The 25,944-nt window shown below is 40.8% G+C and overlaps 1 protein-coding gene across 3 annotated transcripts in view; it reads left to right on the top strand.

The window, feature by feature from the left end:
• Nucleotides 1-25,944, top strand: part of CTNNA2 (catenin alpha 2) — a 544,191-nt gene that overhangs the window by 50,059 nt on the left and 468,188 nt on the right. For all 3 annotated transcript variants that reach the window (XM_053402026.1, XM_053402025.1, XM_053402027.1), the window contains exon 2: nucleotides 5,162-5,268. In XM_053402026.1, coding sequence (XP_053258001.1) covers nucleotides 5,167-5,268 — 102 coding nt within the window. In that variant the 5' untranslated portion in view covers nucleotides 5,162-5,166. The remainder of the gene's footprint in view (nucleotides 1-5,161; nucleotides 5,269-25,944) is intronic.

Raw genomic sequence — 25,944 nt, 5'->3', positions numbered from 1 at the left:
GGTGACCATTCGCAGGGATCAGGTTTTGATCTTGGAATCTCTTTAAAAGGATTGGGGTTTTGTTTGTTTGTTTGTTTTTGGTTCAAGGGTGGTAGTGAGGGAGATATAAAAGACTCAACTATCATGGAAAAGTTGCGGAAGGTAGCTTTTAAAAATGTTTTCACATTAAGCAGCCAGTCCATTAAGACATTTCTGCATCAGTTGAGTGCCCCCCATTGTGATTGGATCATATTTTCACTTCTACATTTCTTTCAGGGGGTGAAGGACATCCATTAGTTTATCCCATTTTATTCTCACAACAACCTTCTGAAATAAGTTAGCCTGAGAGTGTGACTGGTCCAACGTTACCTAATAAGCTTACTGATGAGGAAAAAATTGAATATAGTGGTACCTCGGGTTACAAACACCTCAGGTTACAAAAACTTCGGGTTACAGACTCTGCTAACCCGGAAGTAGTACCTTGGGTTAAGAACTTCACTTCAGGATGAGAACAGAAATTGCATGGCAGTGGCGCAGCGGCAGCAGGAGGCCCCATTAGCTAAAGTGGTACCTCAGGTGAAGATTGGTTTCAGGTTAAGAACGGACCTCTGGAATGAATTAAGTATGTAACCAGAGGTACCACTGTATAGGTTTTCTCAGTATGACTCCACCATTCTGAACACTGGTTTAAAAGAAACAAGGCTGTTTCTGTTTAAGATATTTGTTTGCTGCTTTCTCATCAATAGCATGGCTGCCTATGCAGCGAAGTGTTCATTAAATCATGAGTACCTGTTTACTCATAAATTTTGTAAAATTCTAATTAATGTCAAGTTATCTTGTTCTTTGAGGAAATTAAAGGATTAATTGCAATCTAAATGGGAAGGTTAGCTGCAGTCAAAGGAGATTATTTTTTTCAATTTAGTAGTAATGACTGTCCAGAATTGTTTAGCGTGATCTAACAGAGGTGGGTAACACACCCTATGCATTCTTGATTTCATGTTTTGAACTCCAAAGTCCTCTGAGAGAATCAGATTAGGCATTGCTCCCTTTTCCTCTAGGGCTCATACTTGTAGGTAGCCGTGTTGGTCTACCACTGTCGAAATAAATTAAAAAACCCCAAACGTCAAGTAGCACCTTAGAGACCAACTAAGTTTGTTCTGGGTATAAGCTTTCGTGTGCATGCACACTTCTTCAGATACCAGATACTTCTTCAGATGCTTCAGAGCATTTTATTTATTTAACCAACATGGTTTGCTCATTAGGTCATGTATGTCATTATAATTGTCTGTACCTGGAAATCTTGAGGGTTCAAGATCATTTGTGAGGCGAGGGCAATTGCTGTAAAAGTAATGAATCTCTTCGTGATTTTCTTTTCCCTGTGTTCATCACATATATTATTCTGTTAATTCACAAAACTAAAAATTTATTACTTCATCCTGGAGCTGCTCAGTTAAATATTGTATTGGGATTATAAATTCTTTACAGTGACAGTGACTATATTAGCACTGGGATAGAGTCCAGCAGAGGAAGGTAAGGTGGATCTACACCATTTTCTGCATTTGAATGAAGATTAGATGCCTTTCTGAATGAGAGGCAGTGGCCAAATTCAAGTTAATGGGGCCTGATACTGTAATTACTGGAGGAAATTCAATCTTCTATTGGAATCCATTCTGCTAGCTATGCTTGAACTGCAGAGCCAATATTGCTGGTTGTGATATGCATTCCTTTTACTCTCAGGGATTATGGAGAGCGCATTTGCAGAAGTGTAATAGACCCCTTCTATATCAAATGGATTGCATGAAGAACTTCACAGGCGATTTCTTCAAAAGCATTTGAGTACTTTTCTGACACCACTAGGGAGAAAGCTTTAGGCATTTATTCAAAAGTGTTGTCCTCTGGATTGTGAAGTAGTTCAGTTGGTTGAACAGTATTATGAAAATGAGTGAATGAAGAATAAGCTATTAGAAAATCAGGGATATAATATTTCCCCCCCTTTTTGGTAAGTAAAGCGTGTTCTCCTTCATGGAGAGCACGTGTTGCGGTGGGGGCTGCCAGGACACTCCAAAGTTGGGGGCGGGCTAACTGATCGTTGGCCACTGATGCGATTGGGGCTTCCCTTGTTGTTGGGAAGAAGTTAATGTTCCCATTTATTGATTGACAGCCAGAAATACTAAAACTACTTGCACGAGGCTAGGGCTTCCTCTATTCGCCCGTGCATCGGATTGCCCGTCCCTCCCTCCCTAGAATAGGGTTGTTCGCTTTGACCTTGCTATGCCTGTCATGGGGTCGTCCGCTTTGGAGCGGGGGCCTGGTAGGAATTTTGTCCATCTGGCTGATTGGCTGGGGCCATTTGGTTTTGCCTAGTGCGTAGCAAATTGTCACAACTTGTAAGGTTGCAGTTAGGCATTGGTTTATGGTTTGGTTGGTTGAGGGGCATGGATTGGCTGTGCCCTCTCCTCTAATGCTGCTGCTGCAAGGGATTCCGTTAAAGGAATTGGGGGCTAACTATTGCTTGTCCACTCTGTAAAGGGGGCTCGGGCCATAGCAATGAGCTCCTGGTTGCATTTGGGGTGAGGGCAGGTTCCCTGCTCCGCATTACCCCCAAGTGTATTCCCCTATTCTGACTTTCGCATCGTGCGGAATGTCAGTCTGTCCCCCATGGTGGGGGCAGATAGTCGCAACCAATGCCTAAGCAAACACTCACAAATTTGTATTTTAATAAAGTTGTGGCCAAAATTATGCCAAAAACCTTAAACAAAAAATTCTGTGTGATGTGTGAGTTATTGGGGTGGACCTGGGGACCTCGACACGCAAATGCACAATTACAGTACTCAAGTTCCTTTTCCATCTCTTGCCAGATTTCCCAATATTAAGCCTCCCCCTATTTATTTATTTATTTATCTATTTTACATATCTTAATACATCGATTATACAGTCCAATATTAGTGTGTTCATGTGTGTGTGTGTGTATTTTGTTTGTTTTCTCTACAGGCAAAGGGCTTTGTTATATATTTTAGGACACCTGATGCAGCTAGCTAACATGATTGTTGCAGTCTCTCACTAGTTTTTCCTACTGAAAACATATGACATGCATGCATACATATGTAAGCAGTTTTCAGTGTGTTTTGGGCTGCCTAGCCCAAGCAAGACTGGTAAGCATTGCTTCCTCCACCATGTTGTATGAATCCTTCTTGATAAAAGAGAAGAAATGCTGGATTTCCTTTTTTTCAGGGCAAATGTTTCCAGTCCATATGCTTAATCTGTAGTTTAAAGTTCCCCCTCTTTGTTCCGGGTAGTGGAAAAAACACAACTACAGATCTTAACTATGACTGCACAGGCATCGATTTAATAATTTTTATATTTAAGAATAGTTTGTAGTCCAAGCTGTAGAAGTAAAATGCTATCAAAGTCAGTGTGAGTTATGTGTGACACATATGCCATTTGTAGACGTCATTCCTGCCCAGGGCTAGTGTACTGCAGCTTTGCACACTTGCCCTTTTTTATTTTATTCCTAAACTGTCATTATGTTGCTAGGTTTTATCTCTTGTGCAATCTCAAATTATCTATTTTCTACATAACCTTTATGGTAACATCTGAAAAACACTATTGTTAAGTCCTTCTGTTTTCAGGTTGACCAAAACTGGTCCTTGGTTGCCAGTGATCCCGCCCCCACCCCCGCCCCTGTGTATGTGTGTCATGTGGGTTTATTATTTAAAGCTAAAGTGTGGCAGTCACTTGTTTCTTGGCATGTGCCTGCACCAAAGTAAGTCTGCAGGTCAGTGTTATTTCTGTTCTTCTATTAACATTACAGTGGTACCTCGGGTTACAGACGCTTCAGGTTACAGACGCTTCAGGTTACAGACTCCACTAACCCAGAAATAGTACCTTGGGTTAAGAACTTTGCTTCAGGATGAGAACAGAAATCGTGCTCCGGCAGCGCAGCAGCAGGAGGAGGCCCCATTAGCTAAAGTGGTACCTCAGGTTAAGAACAGTTTCAGGTTAAGAACAGACCTCCGGAACGAATTAAATTCTTAACCCGCGGTACCACTGTATAGAAATCATTTGAAAGGTTATAAAACTTAAAAGTATGTAACAAAAGTATGTCAAAACCATGAAGTTTAGTGGTGCAAAACATCCATTGGAACTATCTGCTTGACTTGCACCAATTTTTTTCTGTGGCTAAAAGACAGCTTGGGCCCCCTCTGTCATCTCTTGGGGGGGTTGCACTGCTTATCAGTGAATAATGAGAGGTGCTTACAAGCAATGTGTGTTTTCTTGATGTGTTTCTTGATGCTTGCTGCCTTTCTTTTCTCTAAATTTCTACCTTCATTTCTGTTATCTACTTGTCTCTTCAACAATCCCACAATATATTTTTGTTTCCTTCTTTCCCCATCTTTCTCTCTGCTCCCCCCATCTCCTTCCTATTTGTAACTGAGTTCTAGTTGTATCTGTTTCCATACATTACTGTGATATCCATAATAGGATTCATTATTTGGTTGAATACAAATTGATTAACCTCTTTAGTTGTTTGTCTTTAGGTTAGACAGCACACCCCTAGGGTATGCAAAGTTGTTTTCTAATATTTATAATCCTTTATATGAGGTAGCTATGTAGCATTTTATAGTACTTAGAAAGGATTTTATGCTAGGTAAAAGACTGCAGAGAACTGGCAGAATTTTTTTGGTCCTATCTATTATTATTATTATTTATGGGACGTGAGTGGCACTGTGGGTTAAACCACAGAGCCTAGGGCTTGCTGATTGGAAGGTCGGCAGTTTGAATCCCTGCGACGGGGTGAGCTCCCATTTCTTGGTCCCTGCTCCTACCAACCTAGCAATTCGAAAGCATGCAGTGCAACATCATTGTCATCAGACTTTTAGGAAACTAGGAGACAGCATCTTCTCAGTGTCTTACAGGATTTTTATTTTATTTTTTAAAAAGAATCTTTGGCTAAAAAGACCCCAACAACACATTTGTATAAATGTTGTCTTACTGATTCAAATCAGAAATAACTCTTATGGGGAATGTAAACCATCTCTGCTGCTGTTGTTGTTATTCCTATACATAATTAGTAAATGTAACCCCTTTGTAGTTTGAGTCTTAATTTAAGTTCTTAGTGATATGCAACTATGTACACAGGTTTAGAATCATAATTGACTGATTTATTGTTTTCTTGCTCTAGGGAGCATGACTTCTGCAACTTCACCTATCATATTAAAATGGGATCCCAAAAGTTTGGAAATCAGGACCCTTACTGTGGAGAGACTGTTGGAGCCACTAGTTACACAGGTAAGCACAGCATTAGCTGCTATTCTGTTTGTTTAGTCATACTTTACATAATTTTCAGTATTTATAGTATGGTGGGAGCATTGTTAACTCATGAATGCAAGACAGAAAGGCAAGGTAGGTTAAATAATATCTTTAGCTGAAATAGTTGTACAGTATTGCACATTTTTCAGGCTTCACCAACATTTTGATTCTAAGGGAGAGGGCGAGCAAAATTTCAAGTCGGTTAGAATAATGTTCTGAATTATGATGGGTGGCCTTGAGTTGTCAGGTTTTCTTTGTCACAACTAATCATATACTAAAATGTGGATAGTAATTTAGCATAAAGAAGATGAAGAAAACCTTCAGTACATGATATGAATGTTAATGATGGTTGCATGTCTAAATAGTTCAATATCATTCATAGTTGTTTGCTTGCTGCCATAGTTATCAGAAGTGTTCAATTAACAAAAACCTTTTGTTTAAACATGTTGTGATAAGGCTTTTCCATGTTCATTCAAGTTACAAAATGGTGGGAGATTGCATCTGTCAATGGCCACACTTTTAACAGATGTCTGCTGAAAACCTTTATATTCTGACAGGCTTATTCAGGCAATTAAAAATACATTATTCTATAATAGTTAAACGATTTTTTATCGAATGCTTTTATGTATAACTATTGCAATCTACTCTGATATTTTTTATGACAAGCGATATATAATTTTTTATAAAAAAATAGAATGAATTATAAATGAGTATTATATAGTAGCCTAACTTGTGGTTCAACTTTGCCAGTACTTTGGCACTAGCTTGCTGTCAGAAGCAGAGCAGTCCCAGATCTGTATGTTCACTGGAAGCTACCATTCCACATTCCACATTACCATTCCACATTAGCAACCAGGACCATCCCTGTGAAAGGATACAGTTTGGATGGCCCTTGAGAGACTGCTGCCTCTTGAGGACTTTGTCCCCTTGCCTCCACATCTGTGAAAACTTAAGCTGCAAGCTCTTTGAGGTTCAAGCCTATTTTTTGTGCATTGTTCACATGTGAAGTCCCATGTATATTGTAGTTCTATATAAATAATAATATTGCTATTAATTTTCCTAGGTTTTTTGTGGCTTACTAACATATGGTTACCAGATTTTTTTCAATAAATCTGGGGACACTTTTTTTAAAAAAAGTTACATGCTTTATTATCCCTAATTACATCTATACTTCAGCTGTTTTGCTGTCTTGAGAAGTCCGGAGAAGAGAGAAACCTGGGGGGTGGAGTTGGAAGCAGAGTTTGAGAATACGACTGTGGGATGTTCACGGAATCACAGATTTGGAAAGGACCTCTGAGGGGCATCTAGGCCAACCCCCTTGCAATGGAGGTACCTCAACTCAAGCAGCCTCAACTTAAAATAACTTAAGGCTTCCCTGCTCCAATTTGACTTCTGCAGTTACCGGCCGTCAGGGACATGCTCTCGTTCACGCTCTCTCAACTGCTCAGCTCTGCCACCGCTCCAGTTGGCCAAGGGGATCAAAGTCATCTCACCCCTCCGCACCTTGCCCAGCAGAGAAACCACGCCCCTTGCGCCCCTCCTGGGGAACTGCGCACCACCCACCCATGACTCCCGAGCCTCCCCCAATCTCCTGCCCCCTTCCCCCTTCGTTTCGAGAGTTTCACAGTGTTCGAAAGAAGAGCTTTGCACGTTGCCCAGCAGAGAAACCGTGTACCTTGCACCCCTCCTGGGCAACGGCCGTCCACCTGCAATCTCTCAAGACGAAGGGGGAAGGGGGCAGGAGATTGGGGGAGGCTCAGGAGTCACAGGCGGGCGGTGCGCCGTTGCCCAGGAGGGGCGCATGGCACGCGGTTTCTCTGCTGGGCAAGGTGCAAAGCCCTTCTTTTGCACTCTTCGATTCTCCACCCACCTCTGCCTCTGCCTGCGCAAAAACTATCTTCCCACCCCTCCAGCTGCATATTACTCCAGGAGAGCAGGGTGTCACATTTCCCGGGGACAATTAATGAAATCCGGGGACATTCCGGGGACTGAATTTGTCTGGGGACAGATTTGCAAATCCGGGGACTGTCCCTGAGAAACACTTTCCCTTTTTGATATCATTAGAATAAATGCCTGCTGCCAATTTGTTTCACAATTGCTTATGCCAAAGATAAGATGTCCCCACCCCCCTTCTTCACAGCCACGCTCTAAACACTTTGATTAGTAGTTGCAGAAGCACTAGTGCTGCCTATTGTGTAATTTTGAAATAAATGAGTGCTCTGGTAACTATTGCTCCTATGTGAAGAGACACTTATTTTTTATCTCTCATGCATTTGCGTTTTGTAGACCATTTTGTCATTTGTACAAGATAGATATGGAAATATAATCATAATCCAAATTATAGAAGCACAAAGTATTTGCTGCAGAAGAGACTAAGGCATGCCCAGAATATGAAAGGGTGAGAAAGAAGGTCAAATGCGCTTTTGTAGGATATAATACTTTAAATATTTATCTGTAGCAATTGATAAATACTGTGGACTCCATTCAGATATAATTGCAAGGAAACATTTCTGCAAATAATCATGAACCAGGGAATTATTAAGAAAAATAATGATAGTAATAGGAGCAATATCAATGAACATTAAAATATATGCTCTTCACCAGATAAAGACGAGAAACTGTAACCAGTTTTCCTGAAATCTTGCACAGTATAGTGGTACCTTGTTTTAAGAACAGCTTAGTTTATGAACAACTTGTATTAAGAATGCTGCAAACCTAGAAGTAGGTGTTTGGTTTGTGAACTTTGCCTTGCAAGCGGAACATGTTCCGCTTCCTGTTGAGTGTGTTCCATTCGTAAATTGAGTCCTCTGCTATGGGAAAGCACTCATTGGTTTAAGAACGCTTTGGTTTAAAAACGGACTTAAGTTTGTAAACCACGGAACGGATTAAGTTCGTAAACCAAGGTACCACTGTACAAATAAAAAAAGGAAGATGCATAAAAAGGCTAGAAAACTACTTTCCAGTACGAAATAACTCTCTTTATTTATTTGATTTGATTTATATACTGCCCTTCATCACAAGATGTTAGGGCAGTTCATAAAATAAAATACAAAGTAAAAGCACAAATAAATTGTTAGAACACAAACAACAAACCAATATCCCCCACAAACATATTTTAAAGTCTGTGGACTATTAATCAACCAAAGCCTGCCTGAAGAGGAATGTTTTCTCCTGGCACCTAAAGGTATATAATGAAGGCGCCAGACAAACTTCCCTGGGGAGAGCATTCCACAAATGGGGAGCCACTGCAGAAAAGACCCACTCTCCTGTTGCCACCCTCCGGACCTCATGAGGAGGAGGCACGTGAAGAAGGTTCTCAGAGAATGAACGCACAAGTCTGGGTTAGTTTATGTGGAGAGAGGTGACCGTTGAGGTCCTGAGCTATTTAAGGCTTTGTAGGTCAAAACCACACTTTGAATTGGGCCCAGAAGCTAATTGGCAGCCAGTTCAATCAGGGCAGGATGGATGTAAGATGCTCAATCCATCTTGCCCCAGTGAGCAACCTGGCTGCAGAATTCTGCACCAGCTGAAGCTTTTAAACCATCTTCAGAGGCAGCCTTACGTATAACATATTACAATAATCCAACCTAGAGGTTACCAGAGCATAAACAACAGAAGTTAGACTCCTTCTTCTTTTCTTCTTTGGTGATTACTCATAGCCAAGTAAGATTGTCTTCCATGAACAAGGTCTTAGCAGTGTGTCTTTGGGTGACTGTGGAGGCCAATTCTGGATCCACACACACTTCCACAGTGGGGACATAGGTTTCTGGGTGGGAGTTGATCATGGTGAGGGTTTGCCAAATGTGCCTTCCTCTTAGCTCGTTTCTCCTTTTCGTTCTGAGTTTGAGTGTCTTCAGAGTCCATGACACCTTTGGTAAAGGCTGTTCTCCAACTGGAACACTTGCAGGCCAGTATTTACCAGTTGTCGGTGTTTACACTAAATTTTTTAATATATGCCTTGAGAGTCTTTAAACCTCTTTTGTTGACCACCAGCAATACACTTTCCATTTTTAAGTTTAAGCTTGGGAAGATGATAATGAGGCATCCACACAACATGACCAGTCCAACCAAGTTGATGTTGAAGAATCATTGCTTTGACACTGGTGATCTTTGCTTCTTCCAGTACACTGACATTAGTTCGCCTGTCTTCCCAAGTGATATGTAAAATTTTTCAGAGACACTGTTGATGGAATCTTTCGGGGAGTTGGAGATGGTGTTTATAAGTGGTCCATGTTTCACAAGTAAAGTTGGTAGTACAGTGGCTTTGTAAACAGCCATTTTGGTTTCCCTGTGAATGTCCTGATCCTCAAACACTCTGTACTTCAGTTGGGAGAAAGCTTCACTTGCAGCGCTCAGGTGATGCTGGATTTCAGCATCAGTGTTGTCCCTTGTGGAAAGATGACTGCCCAGGTAGGAAAAATGATCAACATTTTCCAGTGTTACACCATTAAATTGGATTTGTGGCTCTGCAGAGGGTTTGTTTTGTGCTTGTTGTTGCAGCACTTTGGTTTTTTGGATGTTGAGCTTTTTGTAAGCTTCTGTGAAGATATTTAGGATGGTTTGAAGGATATCCTCTGAGTGCTCAGAAACTATGTCATCAGCATATTAAAGCTCTATGATGGAGGTTATGGTCACCTTACTCTTTGCTTTCAGCCTACTCAAGTTAAAGAGCTTTTCATCTGTTCGATATATGACTTCTTGGATATAGTTAGGAGACAGTTTGCTAAAATCCTTGCAAGAATTTTGCTGGCTGCAGCTAATAAAGAAATGCCTCGATAGTTTTTGCACTCTGTTCTATCACCTTTTTAAAAGAGATTGATAATTTACCTCTAGGGACACGGGTGGCACTGTGGTCTAAACCACTGAGCCTCATGGCCTTGCCGATCAGAAGGTTGGCGGTTTGAATCCCCACACCCGAGTGAGCTCACGTTGCGCGGTCCCAGCTCCTGCCAACCTAGCAGTTCGCAAGCACGCCAAAAGTGCAAGTAGATAAATAGGTATCGCTCCGGCAAGACGGTAAACGGTTTTTCCGTGCGCTGCTCTGGTTCGCCAGAAGTGGCTTAGTCATGCTGGCCACATGACCCGGAAGCTGTACACCGGCTCCCTAGCAGTTCGCAAGCACGCCACATGACCCGGAAAAACTGTCTGTGGACAAATGCCGACTCCCTTGTTCTGTAAAGCGAGATGAGCGCCACAACCCCAGAGTCGTCTGCGACTGGACTTAACTGTCAGGGGTCCTTTACCTTTACCTTTTAAAGTTTGTTGTTTGTCACTTTCCCAGATTTCTTTGATGAGCTTGTGAAGTTGTGGTGTAGCCAGTGTGGTGTAGTGGTTAAGAGCGGTAGACTCGTAATCTGGTGAACCAGGTTCGCGTCTCCGCTCCTCCACATACAGCTGCTGGATGACCTTGGGCTAGTCACATTTCTTTGAAGTCTCTCAGCCCCACTCACCTCACAGAGTGTTTGTTGTGGGGAAGGAAGGGAAAGGAGGATGTTAGCCGCTTTGAGACTCCTTCAGGTAGTGATAAAGCAGGATATCAAATCCAAACTCTTCTTCTTGTGTAAGTTCAATTCCACCCACTTTGAAGACTTCCGCAGGTATCCCATTAGGTCCACTGGCTTTGTTGTTTTTCATTTGGTTAATAGCTGTACACAACTCTCCCAGATTTGGAGATACTGCAAGCTGATCTCTAATTTGTTTTGTGGAATTTGTGAGAGGACCTCAGCAGCTACGAGGGAGTTGTGGTTACGAAGATGCTGGTAAAGTTAGGCTATCCTTGTCCAGATAGGGCATAGCTGGGCCACCAGCCGAAGCTGATGGAAGGCACTCTGAGCCACCAGTGCCACCTGAGCTTCAAGTGACAGCAGCGGATCCAGGAGTATCCCCAAGCTATGTACATGCTCCTTCAAAGGGAGTGTAACCCTATACAGATCAGGCAACCTCCCAGCCATCCGGTCTGAGGAACTGACTGCTAGCAGTGCCTCAGTCTTACCTGGATTGAGCTTCAGTTTGTTGGCTCTTATCCAGTCCATTACCGAGGCAAGACATTGGTCCAGCACATCCATTGCCTCACTTGCAGATGTAAAGGAGAAATAAAGTTGTGTGTCATCAGCATATTGCTAACAGTATACTCCAAAACTCTGGATGACCCCACCCAGTGGTTTCATGTAGATTTTAAATAGCACAGGGGATAAAATAGAGCCCTGGAGAACTCTACATTGAAGGCTTCACAGGACTTAAAACCACTCCCCAAGCATCACCCTCTGGGAACTAAGTGCTCCCCAAAAAATACATTTTATGGAATTGAATTATCCTTCTTCCATATAGTATGATGGGACCAGTGCAGATTGCAGCTGTGGATTGGAATTCGAATGTCTTCTTGAAATGGAGGGGTTGTTATTCTGAACTTCAATTATTTAATTTTGTCTAATAGTTATGAATGTTTGCTCACTGACAGTGCCTTTCTGCAACTCTTGAATTAGATTTATATTCATCTTAAGAAAGCCATTAGGAAAGAATAACAAAATAGGATTGGTAAATGTTCATTAAGAAGATGGAAATGCAAAGTCTTTCTCTGCCCTTGGCAGGGTGGGGAATGAAAATTTCCAATCTAAATAAATACGGTTGGCAGCTCATTTTGCTTCCTTGCTGGCAGCAAGGTCAAGGACAGAAATAATCTTCCACCTCTCAATCATACCTCACCTGTACTGCCCAGATGTCATGATTCAGCTTGTTGCAATGGTTACTCATACAGGAAAATGGTTATGTAGAAAAATGTCCAAAATTGTCCAGTGATTAGGGTGCTTTTTAGCCCACAGATCAAGATGTTGGTGACAGGTTTATTGGAGTAAGTGGACCTTTTTTTTTGGACAGAATCACTGTCTTCCTCAAGAATCAGGTCAGCTGGTTGGCAGTACTTCTGGAAGCGCAGTTGGCATATATGGATGAGAATCCTTTTTCCTAGCTTTGGCTGGAAAACTTCCTGCAATTCTCCTAGGAAATGCTGGACACTAGTCACTGTTTTCTGTGCTCTGTTCATTTCAGATTGGATCACTGTAGTGTTCTTTGCTGTGTTGCCACTGAAGAGCAGAGATTTCAAGGTGTTTTAGAATTTGGTTGCCCAGGTGCAGGTCACAGAGCCTGTATTTATACTTGCTTTAAAGGAGTTTCATTAATTGCCAGTTAGTTTCTGGGTGAAATTTATGGTATCATTTACCTTTTTAAAAAAATCTAAAGTGACTGGGCCCACAATCTGACATTGTTTAAAATTTATGCCGAACTCTATAGAGTATGCAAAGCTTTTTGAATATTTATATTAGCTTGTTATATATTAGTTTGTTGAAATCTTAATGAATTTGCAAAGCAGGTCAGTATTATCACCCCTATATTGCAGATGGTGGGACAGTCTGAGAGAAAGAGTGGTATTTTCTAAGGTTAACTACTGAATTTATGATGCTGGTATAATTCAAACTGGGATCCTCCTTATCCATAAGTAAATCAAACATTATGCTCTCTGAGCACATGCTCCCAGTTTCTCAATCATCTGAGGTTTCACTAGTTAGTATGGCACTCTCTGTGGTCCTTTCCTCATTGTAGAGTGTCTTTCTTGTGATGTTTAAACTCTGGAAGCTTTTGGGAAGACCTTAAAAGTGTTTCTGTTCCACTGAGCCTTTTGTCTGCTGAGTTTTTTATTATAATCCTGGCAACTGGTTTTAAATCTGGTTAGCTTTTGAAATTGTGTTTATTCATTTACTTCTTTGTTTTAAATTTGATTTGTTGTGCAGTTTTACATTGTATTTTACTTCGTGAGCTGCTTTGTGGCCAAAATATATAAAAGGTGTGTGTGTGTGTGTGTGTGTGTGTGTGTGTGTGTGTATTCCACATCACTGTGTAGTGCTTTGATTAAATATTCTGGTTTTAGATTAAGGAAAATAAAGCTTAATCTATAGATGGGACAATTTGCGAGTAGTTGTGAGTACGGGTGAAATTGTACAATTATTTTGTAAAGTTAATCCTCTAAAACCGACTTCCACTAGGATTATATTGGAAGTCAGTTAAAAATTATCTCAATAGCCTTGCAAATATATCTACAAAAGTTACTGGAATTTGTCTCAAACCATAAATTAGTGTTATGTTGATTACATTTCGGACACCTTTGTTTGTCTTAGTAAGTACATAATTTAGCCCTCATAAACTGTGTTTGGCATAGGCATTAAAAAGAACCTCAAGCATCATCTTCATTACCTTTCTTGGCATATGTTTTCATTGTGCATAGAAGGCCAACTGACCAAAGAGCCAAACAGTCTGGCTTAGTCTTTTCTTGCCAGCTCCCTGGGAGAATTGACAAGATTCCCAGTTGCTCCTTCAGCAAGGCTCATATGTGCAGAGTTTTGAAAACCCTATAGGAATGAGGACTGGTGCCAAAGCACAGTGAACAGTTGTGACATCTAAGAAGCCAAAATGCCCCCAGCTGAAAATCAGTGTAGTATAGTTTAGTGTATTGGGTTCAGTCTTGCAGATTTAAACATGCCTCTACCAAAGGCTCAGTATTTGGGTTTCAGCTGAAACAGAATGACTTGCATATATTGCAATAAATAACTAATTTGTTGCTGATGTAAATGTAATTAAGACTGCCACATTCTGTGAAAGTTGAAAATACGTGTGCAACAAAAAGACTTGTGATGCTGGGCAAATCAAATTAGAGGCAGAAAAACCAGAGCAATTTTGGAAGTTGCTAGTCAGAATGCCTTTTGACAGCTAAGCTGGCAAGCAAAGGGTATCGTACTCCTTGGACCCTAATCAGAAATGACTTCTAGATTTGGAAGCTTTGGACAGTATGAATTTCTAGCTTAGCGCCAAAGCCGGCTCTTTGGACAGCGCCCGGTGCTGAATCATGCAGGGCTCTAGCTGCAGGCCTTAGCAATTAAGAGGCTGAAGCAGTAGGAGGGTCATAAAACGAACACTGGAATCAGAAGTATATTTAAGTAGGTCTGGTTCAGAGAAGTTATCAAGAGCACAGCAAGTTGAGCAAACACTTAAGGCTTTTCCTTCCACACCCAGTTATTTTTTAAATTAACCTATAGATTCCTATTAGAATCTTTAAATCTTATTGTTTTTAGCATAGTGTACATGAGTAGTTTTGTTTTGAATTTTTGCTGCCCTTTTGCAGATGAGCAGAAATCGGGAAGGAAGAACTCCAAGTTACTAAATGGTTTGGGAATGTAAAGAAGCAAGTAGATACTAAATTCACACACCCCCGCCCTACTCAAGATTTCTAAGATCATCTATCTCACTGGCTCTCTCACACTTAACCTTTGAAAGTATCAGTTGCGTAATAAGAAAGTGGCAGAGCTAGTGGTATCTGTCAACTCATTTTAATTTCTTACAGGTTCATGAAAATGCTGTCCATAATATGTTAATAACATGCAATTAAAATATGCAAATTTAGTGTGGCTCATGATCTACTTCCTACTTAGCCTTTGGTACTGAACAAATTGTCCATTCCTAATTTAGCACAGGAGTCTGCATCTTCACTTCTATGATTCACCAAGATTCATGGAGTAATAGGATTTGACCCTGAAAGGGAATTTAATTTGTATCATTCAGAGCCTGACACCTTAATTATGCTTCTGAGCCAAGGGGAACAAGCAGTAAATGGAATGTAGGACAGATACAATATTTGGCAGGGCAATTCTATAATCAATATATAGGTTTGGTAGGAAGTGAGCTGGCTACATATTTGCCTCTTTCAGTGTTCAGGTCATGAATAGCATCACTTTTACAATAACTTTTGTGTATATTTGCCTTCACTTCTTTAAGTGAAACAATATATACACATTTTCCTCAACTAATTCTATAATATTCCAGTTGCAGAATATTCCACTACAGTGGTACCTCAGGTTACATACGCTTCAGGTTACTTACTCCGCTAACCCAGAAATAGTACTTCAGGTTAAGAACTTTGCTTCAGATTGAGAACAGAAATCGTGCTCCGGCGGTGTGGCAGCAGCAGGAGGCCCCATTAGGTAAGTGGTGCTTCAGGTTAAGAACAGTTTCAGGTTAAGTACGGACCTCCGGAACGAATTAAATACTTAACCCGAGGTACCACTGTATTCATGTTACAGTTAAGCATGTTAATCTTTACATTCTGTGATGGTGCCATACTGGAACAACAGTTCCTTAGTTATTCAGATGTGTTTTCACCTTAATAGTCTGAAATTTGATACTGGGTGATAGAGCTTGATTATACTGAGAAATAACAAAATTTGAAAATGTGTAGTCCAAACTGTGGGACCCTTGGATCTCTTATCCAACTGTAGCGGATCTTGGTACTACTGTAGAAGTGTTCTTGGGATCCCTGATACATGATGCTTGGTCAAATTGTGCTTGATGCATCCTCTCCTGATAGTGTTTGATGGAAGGCAGATAATGGAAAATAAGGGCTATTTGAGTCTATAATATGCTTATGAGACCCTCCCTACAGGAGGTATCCTGCAGAAGGTAAAAGAAGCCTCACAAAAATATTAACCACCGAGCACACTTCTTAAACAGGGAAGTCACTTAGGTTATGTATAAATTTGGGGGACATTTGCATTCTTTCTCTTGGAACAATACAGTCACACACACCCAGTCACCAGAAATCATACAGGCAGTCTCTGATTACAGTTTCATAGGCAGGTCCCCCTACACCTTGAGAACCCAGCCTATGTATTATATTCTTACTTCATTTGCTGATGGATTATATTTGGTTTACACTTTTCCTCCAAGGTTGACAGATAGGCACAGTTGCTGCACAATTCTGTGATACTTACTTGGTGTTCGATGAGACTTACTCCCAGTCTCAGGTAAACTCAGGGTGAGTACCTGACAGATTGATGGATGCAAAGCACAAAAATGTGGGAGATCCTGGGATTGGTGTGTGTGTGTGAGTGTGAGTGAGAGAGAATCTGACCCCTGAAATCCCACCTGGAAAAGATCCAAGCACACAGAACAGGAGTCAAAGTGACCCCCCAAACTGTTGCCACCCCACCCCACCCCATCCCTCCCATGCAGTTCGGACTATCTCTCTACCTGGAGGGGGTGTGGGGAAGAGGCAGATAACAGCTCTCCTTTCCTTATTGATGTGTGTGTGTGTATGTGTGTGTTGGATGAAGTGGGGATTTTTAAAATCTCCCCCTCACCAATCTAAAATCAGGAGCCCGAATTTCCTCTTGCTTGGCAGGGTTTCTTTTGCACTGCCAAGATCCACTACTCTGTTGCTCCTCCCCATCCCACCGATTCCCCTTCTCCAACCCCCAGCCAGGCCCTTGATCTGCATGCACAGGAGAGAATGAGGATTTCCCCTAACTGAGCAGCAGCAGCATTGCCATGTCTCTGCCAATTTGGGGACTGTGGGGCGGCTATCACCTAGCTCCCTCCACTCCCTCCTTCCTGGCAGGGGTGTAACCATTTCCCTTGGCATTTATTCTCAGTCTGGCAAGCCCTTCCCTGGCATTGGGGAAGGAGGTGTGAGAGCTCTGACAGGGTCCTAGAGTCCTCCCGCCTCCTTTCCAAAGCTGGGAAATAACTAACAAGGCTTTGGGAAGGAGATGAGAGGGCTCTAGGACCCCATTAGAGTCCTCATGCCTCCTTCCCAATGCTGCCATCACTACTACCCCAGGAGCTGCTTCCTGCTCCCTGCCTTGGGGCTTCCAAATGTGCCCCACGTACCATGTGTTGGATCACCCTGGATTGGTCTGAGAGATTGAGACATGCCCAAAGTCAACCAGCTTAGAATAAATATGCAACTTGTGTTTCTCACATCAAAGCCCAATATACTAAAACCTGGTTGCGGTTTGCCTCTGTATCTGTCTTTTGTATGTTTCTGCTATGGATGTAGCCTGTATAAGTAATTTTGTTTGACTCCAACACTGAAGCCTTGTATTCTGACACTGTCTTCTATTTTATTTTTTGTAAGAGAGATAATACAGCTCTCCCAAGCCTTCTAAATATATTACTCCCTAGAGGCAAACTAATAAGATAGTAGTACAAGGACCTGATAATGTAAACAGAAGTAACACACATTAAATAGTTATGCATTTCACACTACATAAAGAGTTCCTAGAATATCATTTAGAATATGGATTAGTTTGAAAGCTACACCAAGCAATAAATAACCATGTATTTTATTAGCAAATACGCTAATACATAAGTGCATGCACCTCCCACCAATTTGGATCCTTAAGTCCCCTTATTTGAAAAACTTTCATAGAGAAATTGGTACAGATTGTGGTTTCAAGATAAGGTCATGTGAAGAAAGAAATCAGATAGCTGTTTAGTAAGTTTCTAGAAGTGTAAACTTAAAAAAAAAAAGTCTCTTAAGCGACCAGTTGCAACAATGATTTGCTCTAGTCATCTCAATGCAATTATTTCATCAAAAGATTATTTGTATCTATATCTGCTTAATTTCTTTCAACCCCCTACTCCCCTCGCCCCAACACAACTTACAGAGTTTGAGGATAGCTTTATCATGCCTTCTTGATTGGATGATATTCCATGTGACAAATTTCCCCTAGCTCACCTCCGATGCTTTCCAGGAGCAGAACACAAAGTGAGGATCATTAATAATTAATAGAAAGGTTTATTGTTTTAAAATTTGTTGTTTGCCACCGTGGATGGGATATAAATATAATAGATAAGTAGATAAAGAGATTCTCTGTCTAGCATATTAGGAAGAGATTACAAAACATCCTTAGCATGTTAGTTATTTGCTGAAATGTTCCGTTTTATTTCTGTTCATTTGCTTAATGACATACATTGTTTAGCATTAGGGCTAGAAAAGCTACCCAGTCATCTCTGCTATTGAAGGGATAAGCCAATTATGAGCTCTTGCTTCCCAGCTTAATTGTATAAATATTCTTGTGTGTGGCCATTTGGAAGGAAATGCTGTTATTTTTCTACTCCAACATCTGAGAGCAGAGTTTCTCCCAATATTCTAAGATAATCTGAACTCCCTTTTATCTAATCAATGCTTCACACTTTAAGAACTTAAAGTGGATCTTAAGAATGTGAGGAGAGCCTGCTGGATCAGGCCAATGGTCCATCTAATAATTCTAAAATAAGAATCCTGTTTTCACAGTGGCCAACCAGATGCTTGTGGAAACCAGCAAGCGGGATTGGAGCACAAAGGCACTCTCTGCTCCTGATATCAAACAGAAATTCTTACGGTCATTTTCTGTTTCCGGGGTTTCCTGGAGGCCATTATCATAGGGTCATGATGTTTGGTAGTTGCTTCTGCCAGCGCCATATATATGGGGTGGTAGGCAGAGTCTGGGATTATTCTCTCCCTCTGAATTTCTGTATGTTCATTTGTTCTCATTCAGTTATAGTTAGCCAGTGTAGCTCTTAGAATTGCTCATAGGCACTTCTCTAGCATATTGATTGAGTTGATTATAACCACAAGGGATTTCATTCCTCTATAGTCAGTGTCCTGTGCAATTTATTTGCCATTGGAATACTGGAAGGTGTTATGCTATGGTATGTTTGTGGCATTTTTTATTCCTTACTAGACTTCTTTAAGGACTTTTGTATCTGTTTCTGCATTTAAAACTCTGAGTATACTTTGCCTTCTATTGCTATTTTAATCCGCTCATGTGGAATCATAATCAGTCAAGCATTCTGAACCATTGCTGAATATTGAGCTATTTCTAGAGGACATATATTCATCTATTGAAGTTTTCACAGCAAATTAAGCATATGTGTGCATTGCAGAACAGAGTGATTAAGCTTTAATTCATGGTTTGAAATGCTTTAATTAACGACACATTGCTACAAAAGTTTATACCGAGCGAAGTGCAAAATAGTAAAAGTTAAGGCATTTAAGACATGTATTTAATGTTTAAAAAAGTTAGACCTGAAACAAATATTGCTTTTGCAGTAAATTGTACACTTTGTAGATTTCATGGCTTACACGATTTTGAATTCAAAGGAAATTTTCAGTGTTGAGCATTCCATCAGTAGTTGAATGATACATTGATCAATATTGATCAAATTTTGAACAACAACGGGCCCAGGATAGAATTCTGTGGCACCCCTGTTGTCACTTTTTACCATGATGATGAGGAACGTGCCAGGAAGCTAGAGTAGCAGCTCTACACCACCTGGCAATCCACTTCTGATAAGTAGCCTTTCTTCTTTCCTGGCTAGAATGGTGAATGGTGTTTCTTAAATGGTGTTGTCAATCTGTGATGTTTATGTTTGGGCATTAATATTTTCTCTTTGCCAAAATACATGCCAAACATAACAATGTTGAATTATACAACATTCATAATAAACAGATTTTATATATTTGTATACATTGCCTTCTTTACACCACATATAGCAGTCTATTAGTAACTGTAACAAGTAATTTAAGAACAGTTGTATGCATAGCAGCATTTGGGTGCAGTTTCTATATGAAACAGAGATTCTTAGAGGCATGTGAAGTACCAGTGAAAACATGGGCAGCCGACTCCTATTCTCATGTGCATTGAGATATCAACCATGACTTCAAGATTACTCTCCTGGTCAGTCACTGTCACTTCAGATCCCATTAATGTATATATGAAGTTTGGCTTTCTTGCCCCAATGTGCATCAGTTTACACTTGCTTACGCTGAGTAACATTTGCCATTTCAATACCCACTCATGCAGGGATGTTTTTGGAGCACAAATCCTTTTTGTTTTTATCACCCTGAATGCTTTGGTGCTATCAGCAAGTTTAGAACCTCACTGGTTACTGCTAACTCCAGAAAAGTTATGGACTTGCTTAAAAACTTATGGACTTACTTAAAAATTATGAACAAGTTCAAAAGCACCAACCCAGAGACGCCAGCTTGCAAGGGTAATGGGGGTGTGTGCCAATGTTGCATGTGATTTCCTGACGTTGCATGCTTGATGTCAGGACGTTGAGAGGAGCTGGGGTGGAGTCAAACGCTGTGGTCACATGGCTTCAGTGGCCGGCAACTCAACCTTCTGCTCCCTTCTGGCACTGCCACTGGCGGGAGGCTGCTTAGAAAGAGGAGAAGGAGCTGCTTAGTGTAACTGTGCCACACTCCGCTCTGCACTGCTCCATCCCCTCAACATTGGGTATTGAGGGAGTTCAAAACAGCTCAGGCCCTCAGGAGCTACTGCTCCTTCTATTCCCAGACTCGATGAAATCACACACACATATGTAACACCTAGTGGAGTTCCAAGAGTTAGCAAACGCCTCATTGCTCCAAAATTGTGATTGGCATGCAGAAGGCATTGCTGCCACTATCTTTTAAAGTTACACCACAGTTCTGAAATGGTGAAGCTTTGTTTGATTTGTGTATTACCTGTTTTAACCAGGAGATGCTTTAAGTAGAGGAGCTTGTTCTTCGGCTTCTATTTGCAGATGTCTATCAAGATAGAGATGTCAAACACTTTGAACCTTTCTTCCTCACTGTTTGAAATGTTAGTAAAAAATCTTTAAACAAAAACTAAACATTGATTCCATTTTCTTAGTGCTTTTTTTTGTCTTGCAAAAAGAATCGCAAAATGTCAATAGCTGTGTGAATCAAATTCTGAGGAAGCAAGTTCCCCCATATAACGGAAAAATCAATTACATTATAATGCCTGCAAAACTGGCAGTTCAGAAAGTACTATTATGGTTGAGGAAAGTGGACTGCAGACCAGGTGTTCTCTTCACCTGTTTACTTTGGTTCTCCGCACAAATGCTGCTGTTAGGGCTGAGGGGGATATTGTATTAGGCAGGATTGTGGGATCCAAAATTCAAGTTGAGGCTGAATGGCGCATAAGTTTGGAAATAAATTCAGTTTAAAGTTATGGGCTCCAAATAAATGCATTGAGAACTGGAGTATAAGTTTCTGAAATCAGAAATCATAGTTGAGACCAGGTTGGGACCATTGTTGATCTGTTATCAACATAATATATATGAAAAAATGGGCAGCATATAAATAATTTAAAATATTATTATAAGGTAAGATATAGTGGTATCATGAGCTGTCTGAGTCATAGAACTGGAAGGGACTCCAAGGGCCATCAAGTCCAAACCACTGCAATGCAGAAATCTCAACCAAAACATCCATGTCACATGGCCATCCAATCTCTGCTTAAAGACCTTAAATGAAGGACAGTCAGCCACCTTCTGAGGGAATCTTCCACTGACAAACAGTTCTTACCATCAGAAAGTTCTTTCTGATGTTTAGTTGGAATGGCCTTTGTTGTAGCTTGAAGCCATTGGTTTGGGTCCTACCCTCCGGAGCAGGAGAAAACAAGCTTACTCCATCTTCCATGGGACAGCCCTTTATATACTGGAAGATGGCTGTCATATTCTCCTCTCAGTCTCCTCTTGTCTGGGCTAACTGCCTCAACCATTCCTCATAAGGCTTGGTTTCCAGGCCCTGCATCGTCTTGGTCACTCCCCTCTACACATTTTCCAGCTTGTCAGTATCCTTCTTAAATTGTGGTGTGCAGTGGACATTATTCCAGGTTGGGTCTGACCAAGGCAGAATAGAGTGGTACTATTACTTCTCTTGATCTGGACACTATACTTCTGTTGATTCAGCCTAAAATAATTTGAGTTCCTTGGGCTTCAGCAACTGGGAGCTAGGGCATGCGGCAACTCCATACACAATGGACTACACATCCCTGAACACTGGTCTTGCTAGCTAGGGATAATGGGAATTGTAATTCAAAAACAGCTGGACACCTAAGTTTGAGAAACTCTGTGTTAGAGGATAATAGAGCTTATGAGGGTCCCTCATTGCTGCAATGGAGTAGTACTTGAGCAAGTTTCCATATTTTTATCTCAGGGAACTCAAGTTCAAGGCCAGGTTTGTAAGTGGGCAGACATCGACAAGTAAGCATATTAAGTTGGCACTCCAAATTGATTTTGTTTTTAGCCTGTAATATTGTCTTTTCAAAATAAATTTTGGCTGCATTAGTCACAAATACTGGCGATAAAATGCATCCGTTAGCATTGCTGAGGCTGCTATTAGGAATAGGACTGTGCATTTTGGGTTTCTGAGTGTTACTATATCTCATCAGTCATTTACTATTCTATGCAGAAATCTTAAAACAACTCTCTTTTTTTGGCCTAGAGTTCCTAGACCATTGCCAGGCTTGGCTTAACACACTTAGAGAGATAGCAACAGCCTGCTGGACTGTCCAGCTTACCAGCTTATTTTCATCTGTCTCAATAAACCCTTTTCCTGACAGGGTTATTACTATAGTATTACTATGCCCACCAACCAGTGCCATCATGTTTTGTGCCCAGAAGACCCATTGTTGCTACTAGGAATCTTTTTTGCTTATTGCGTGCCATTTCCTTCCATATAGAGAAGCAAAAGTTTTGTTCTCCCACTCTTTTCCTCCCCCCCCCGCCCTTGAATAGCTGGAATATGCGAAGAGAAAAAGCTTTGTTGCCTTACTGTCAACAAAGTGCTGCCTTGTAAATGGAAAGGGCTACATAAGCAATGTCTGTTCTGTGGCGTTCCTATGTGGGAATCTGTAATGTATTTAAATAAAGGTAAAGGACCCCTGATAGTTAAGTCCAGTCGCAGGCGACTCTGGGGTTGCGGTGCTCATCTCACTTTACTGGCTGAGGGAGCTGACGTTTGTCCGCAGACAGTTTTTCCGGGTCATGTGGCCAGCGTGACTAAGCCGCTTCTGACGAAACCAGAGCAGTGCACAGAAACGCCGTTTACCTTCCCGCCGGAGTGGTACCTATTTATCTACTTGCGGTTTTTGGCATGCTTTCGAACTGCTAGGTTGGCAGGAGCTGGTACTGAACAACGGGAGTTCACTCCATCGCGAGGATTTGGACTGCCAACCTTCTGATCGGCAAGCTCAAGGCTCAGTGGTTTACACCACAGCGCCACCCATGTCCCTCTGTAATGTATTAAGAGGTCCTTAATGAGTATTTTGGGGTTAGTCATTGCCTCTCTGCTTCATTTTCTTCTCTTTAAGCATGTTGAATCATGTGGAAAGCAGTGTTCATCATTTATATAACACTACTTAAAACATTAGGGACGCGGATGGTGCTGTGGGTTAAACTACAGAGCCTAGGGCTTGCCGATCAGAAGGTCGGCGGTTCGAATCCCCGCGACCGGGTGAACTCTTGTTGCTTGGGCCCTGCTCCTGCCAACCTAGCAGTTCGAAAGCACGTCAAAGTGCAAGTAGATAAATAGGTACCGCTCCAGTGGGAAGGTAAACAGCATTTCCGTGTGCTGCTTTGGTTCGCCAGAAGCGGCTTAGTCATGCTGGCCACATGACCCGGAAGCTGTACACCGGCTCCCTCAGCCTGTAAAGCAAGATGAGCGCCACAACCCCAGAGTCGTCCGCGACTGGACCTAATGGTCAGAGATCCCTTTACCTTTACTGAAAGCATTATCTCAGTAACAGTAGGTAGCCGAATGTTATTACCCCAATATTGCCATGTGGGGTGAGCTTAGGGAGAGGCTGTGCCTTATTTGGGAGATGAATGAATTAAGGATTCTATATGAGAATGCGTAGTAGTTTTATTAATTAACAATGATTAACAATAGTAAATGATTAAGTACCGTATTTTTTGCTCTATAAGACTCACTTTTCCCCTCCTAAAAAGTAAGGGGAAATGTGTGTGCGTCTTATGGAGCGAATGCAGGCTGCGCAGCTATCACAGAAGCCAGAACAGCAAGAGAGATGGCTGCTTTCACTGCACAGCGATCCCTCTTGCTGTTCTGGCTTCTGAGATTCAGAATATATTTTTTCTTGTTTTCCACCTCCAAAAACTAGGTGCGTCTTGTGGTCTGGTGCGTCTTATAGAGCGAAAAATACGGTAAATTGTATATTACATCTTTTTCCTCTCCTGCAGCTGTACAATCACAGATAGGTCTGAAAATTCTGTCTGAAATGAAAACGAAATAACAGTGAGCCAAGAAGGAATAAAGCAAAAGACTCGAGGTTTTTTATTTTATGATTTCCTCTGGTATCTCTAGGGACTCTTTGAAATCAAGTAAACGAACTGTTCTGTGGATGGTAGATGTGAAAAAAGGAAAAGAAAAGAAGCATTACAAAAAGGAAATACATTTAAGTGCCAACTCATTTTAAGGAAGTTTTATTGCTTAAAGAATGCATTGAAATGCCTTTTAAATTAGGATATGTGTTCATTTGAACAGATGCTGTCTTTTTTATATATTTTTTTAAAAAACGAGCTTATTTGGTGGGTAAAAGAAAAATGCTCTCACTGTATGAGTAAATGTAAAGCCGAGATTACCCAAAAGTTTTATTTAAATCTGTTGCCAGATTTATTTTTTGTTTTTGCTGATGCACTCTTAACACTAAAACATTCAAGCTAAATGCCTTACATTATTCATTCAGTTACCTCAATGAATCTTGGGCAGCCTCAATAATGCAGACCAATACATGTAGTGAGGCTTTGGCAGTTTGACAACATCTCAGTGGATCTGAACAACCCAGCTGGTTTGCATCCTACAATACAGATTTTTTGAAAGGGTCTCAGATATAGTTGTTGTTGTTGTTTTTTATTAAATTTCCATACTGCCCTTCATACTAAGATTTTTTTATATATATTTTTTACAATATAAAAATAAAAAATACATATCATAATTAGGCACACATGTACAAGTAGACATATTTAGTCAGAATCAGGTTTGTGTGTTACAAAACAGACACCCACACCTGCAACATACTGTTAGTCATGCAAATGTGTTATAAAATGCATTGGGCCACATTTTAGCTGCTGCTACATTGTGAAGGAACCTTTGATCTTGGGATTCTTATACAGTATGTGTGCAGCAAGAGTGCAGTCCTTCACGAGCCTTTCTCCAGATCTATGAAACTTAGTTCTGCTCTGAGTCAGAGAGGGCATTGAGTCTAGCAAGCCAGAAATCCCCCCAAGGGGCAGACTCCTCCATGAAATTGTTGTGGGTGGTGATACTGAATTAAGAATGAAATCAAGGAAACATCCAGAAGAGGAAATGTTATAGTAATGCATGACTTCAATTATCTTCACATAATCTGGCTACATATGGACATTTCTCTAGTAACTCATAGTATTTATCACATTTCCTTAAAGGCAGAACCCTGAAATTCACTTCAAATTTTGCTCTAGTGGAGATTTTGGTAGCAACTTTAGGTGAGATAGTGAGCCTGGCAACTACCACCTGTCAATTACTTTGCTAGCTTGCAAATACTGAAAATAAGGGGCTGTAGTTGATTAACTTTCTCAGTGTGAGAAAGTTAACTTGCATTGAGTCAATCTCAACATGTACCAGAACATTTATGTGACAAAATAAATAGCATATGATGATTACTTTTAACATCTTGCTACCCTATCCACATGGGCCAGTCATTATTTGGAATGGTTAGGCTGCTTTTGATTAGCCATTTTCCTTGTATGGTCCAGCTTAAAACAAGGCCCATTTTAAAAACAAATAAATAGTAGCATATCCACAGCTTATATTTTTTAATAAGACATAGGAATTGCTATGTGCTGCTAATTTCTTCGACATTTCTGGTCTTCTGAATATTGTAATAGGTTAAAAGGAAAGTGATAAGAAAACTATTTGTTCCTGGGGCATAATTAGAATAAAGGATGATAAATAAAATGAATTTATACTGTTATGACAAGTAACTCAATATAGCCTTTCCC

This window comes from Podarcis raffonei, chromosome 9, assembly GCF_027172205.1.
Source record: "Podarcis raffonei isolate rPodRaf1 chromosome 9, rPodRaf1.pri, whole genome shotgun sequence".
NCBI classification, from domain to species: domain Eukaryota; kingdom Metazoa; phylum Chordata; class Lepidosauria; order Squamata; family Lacertidae; genus Podarcis; species Podarcis raffonei.
Note: the sequence above shows the minus strand (reverse complement) of the source record. Positions and strands in the feature narration are given on the sequence as shown.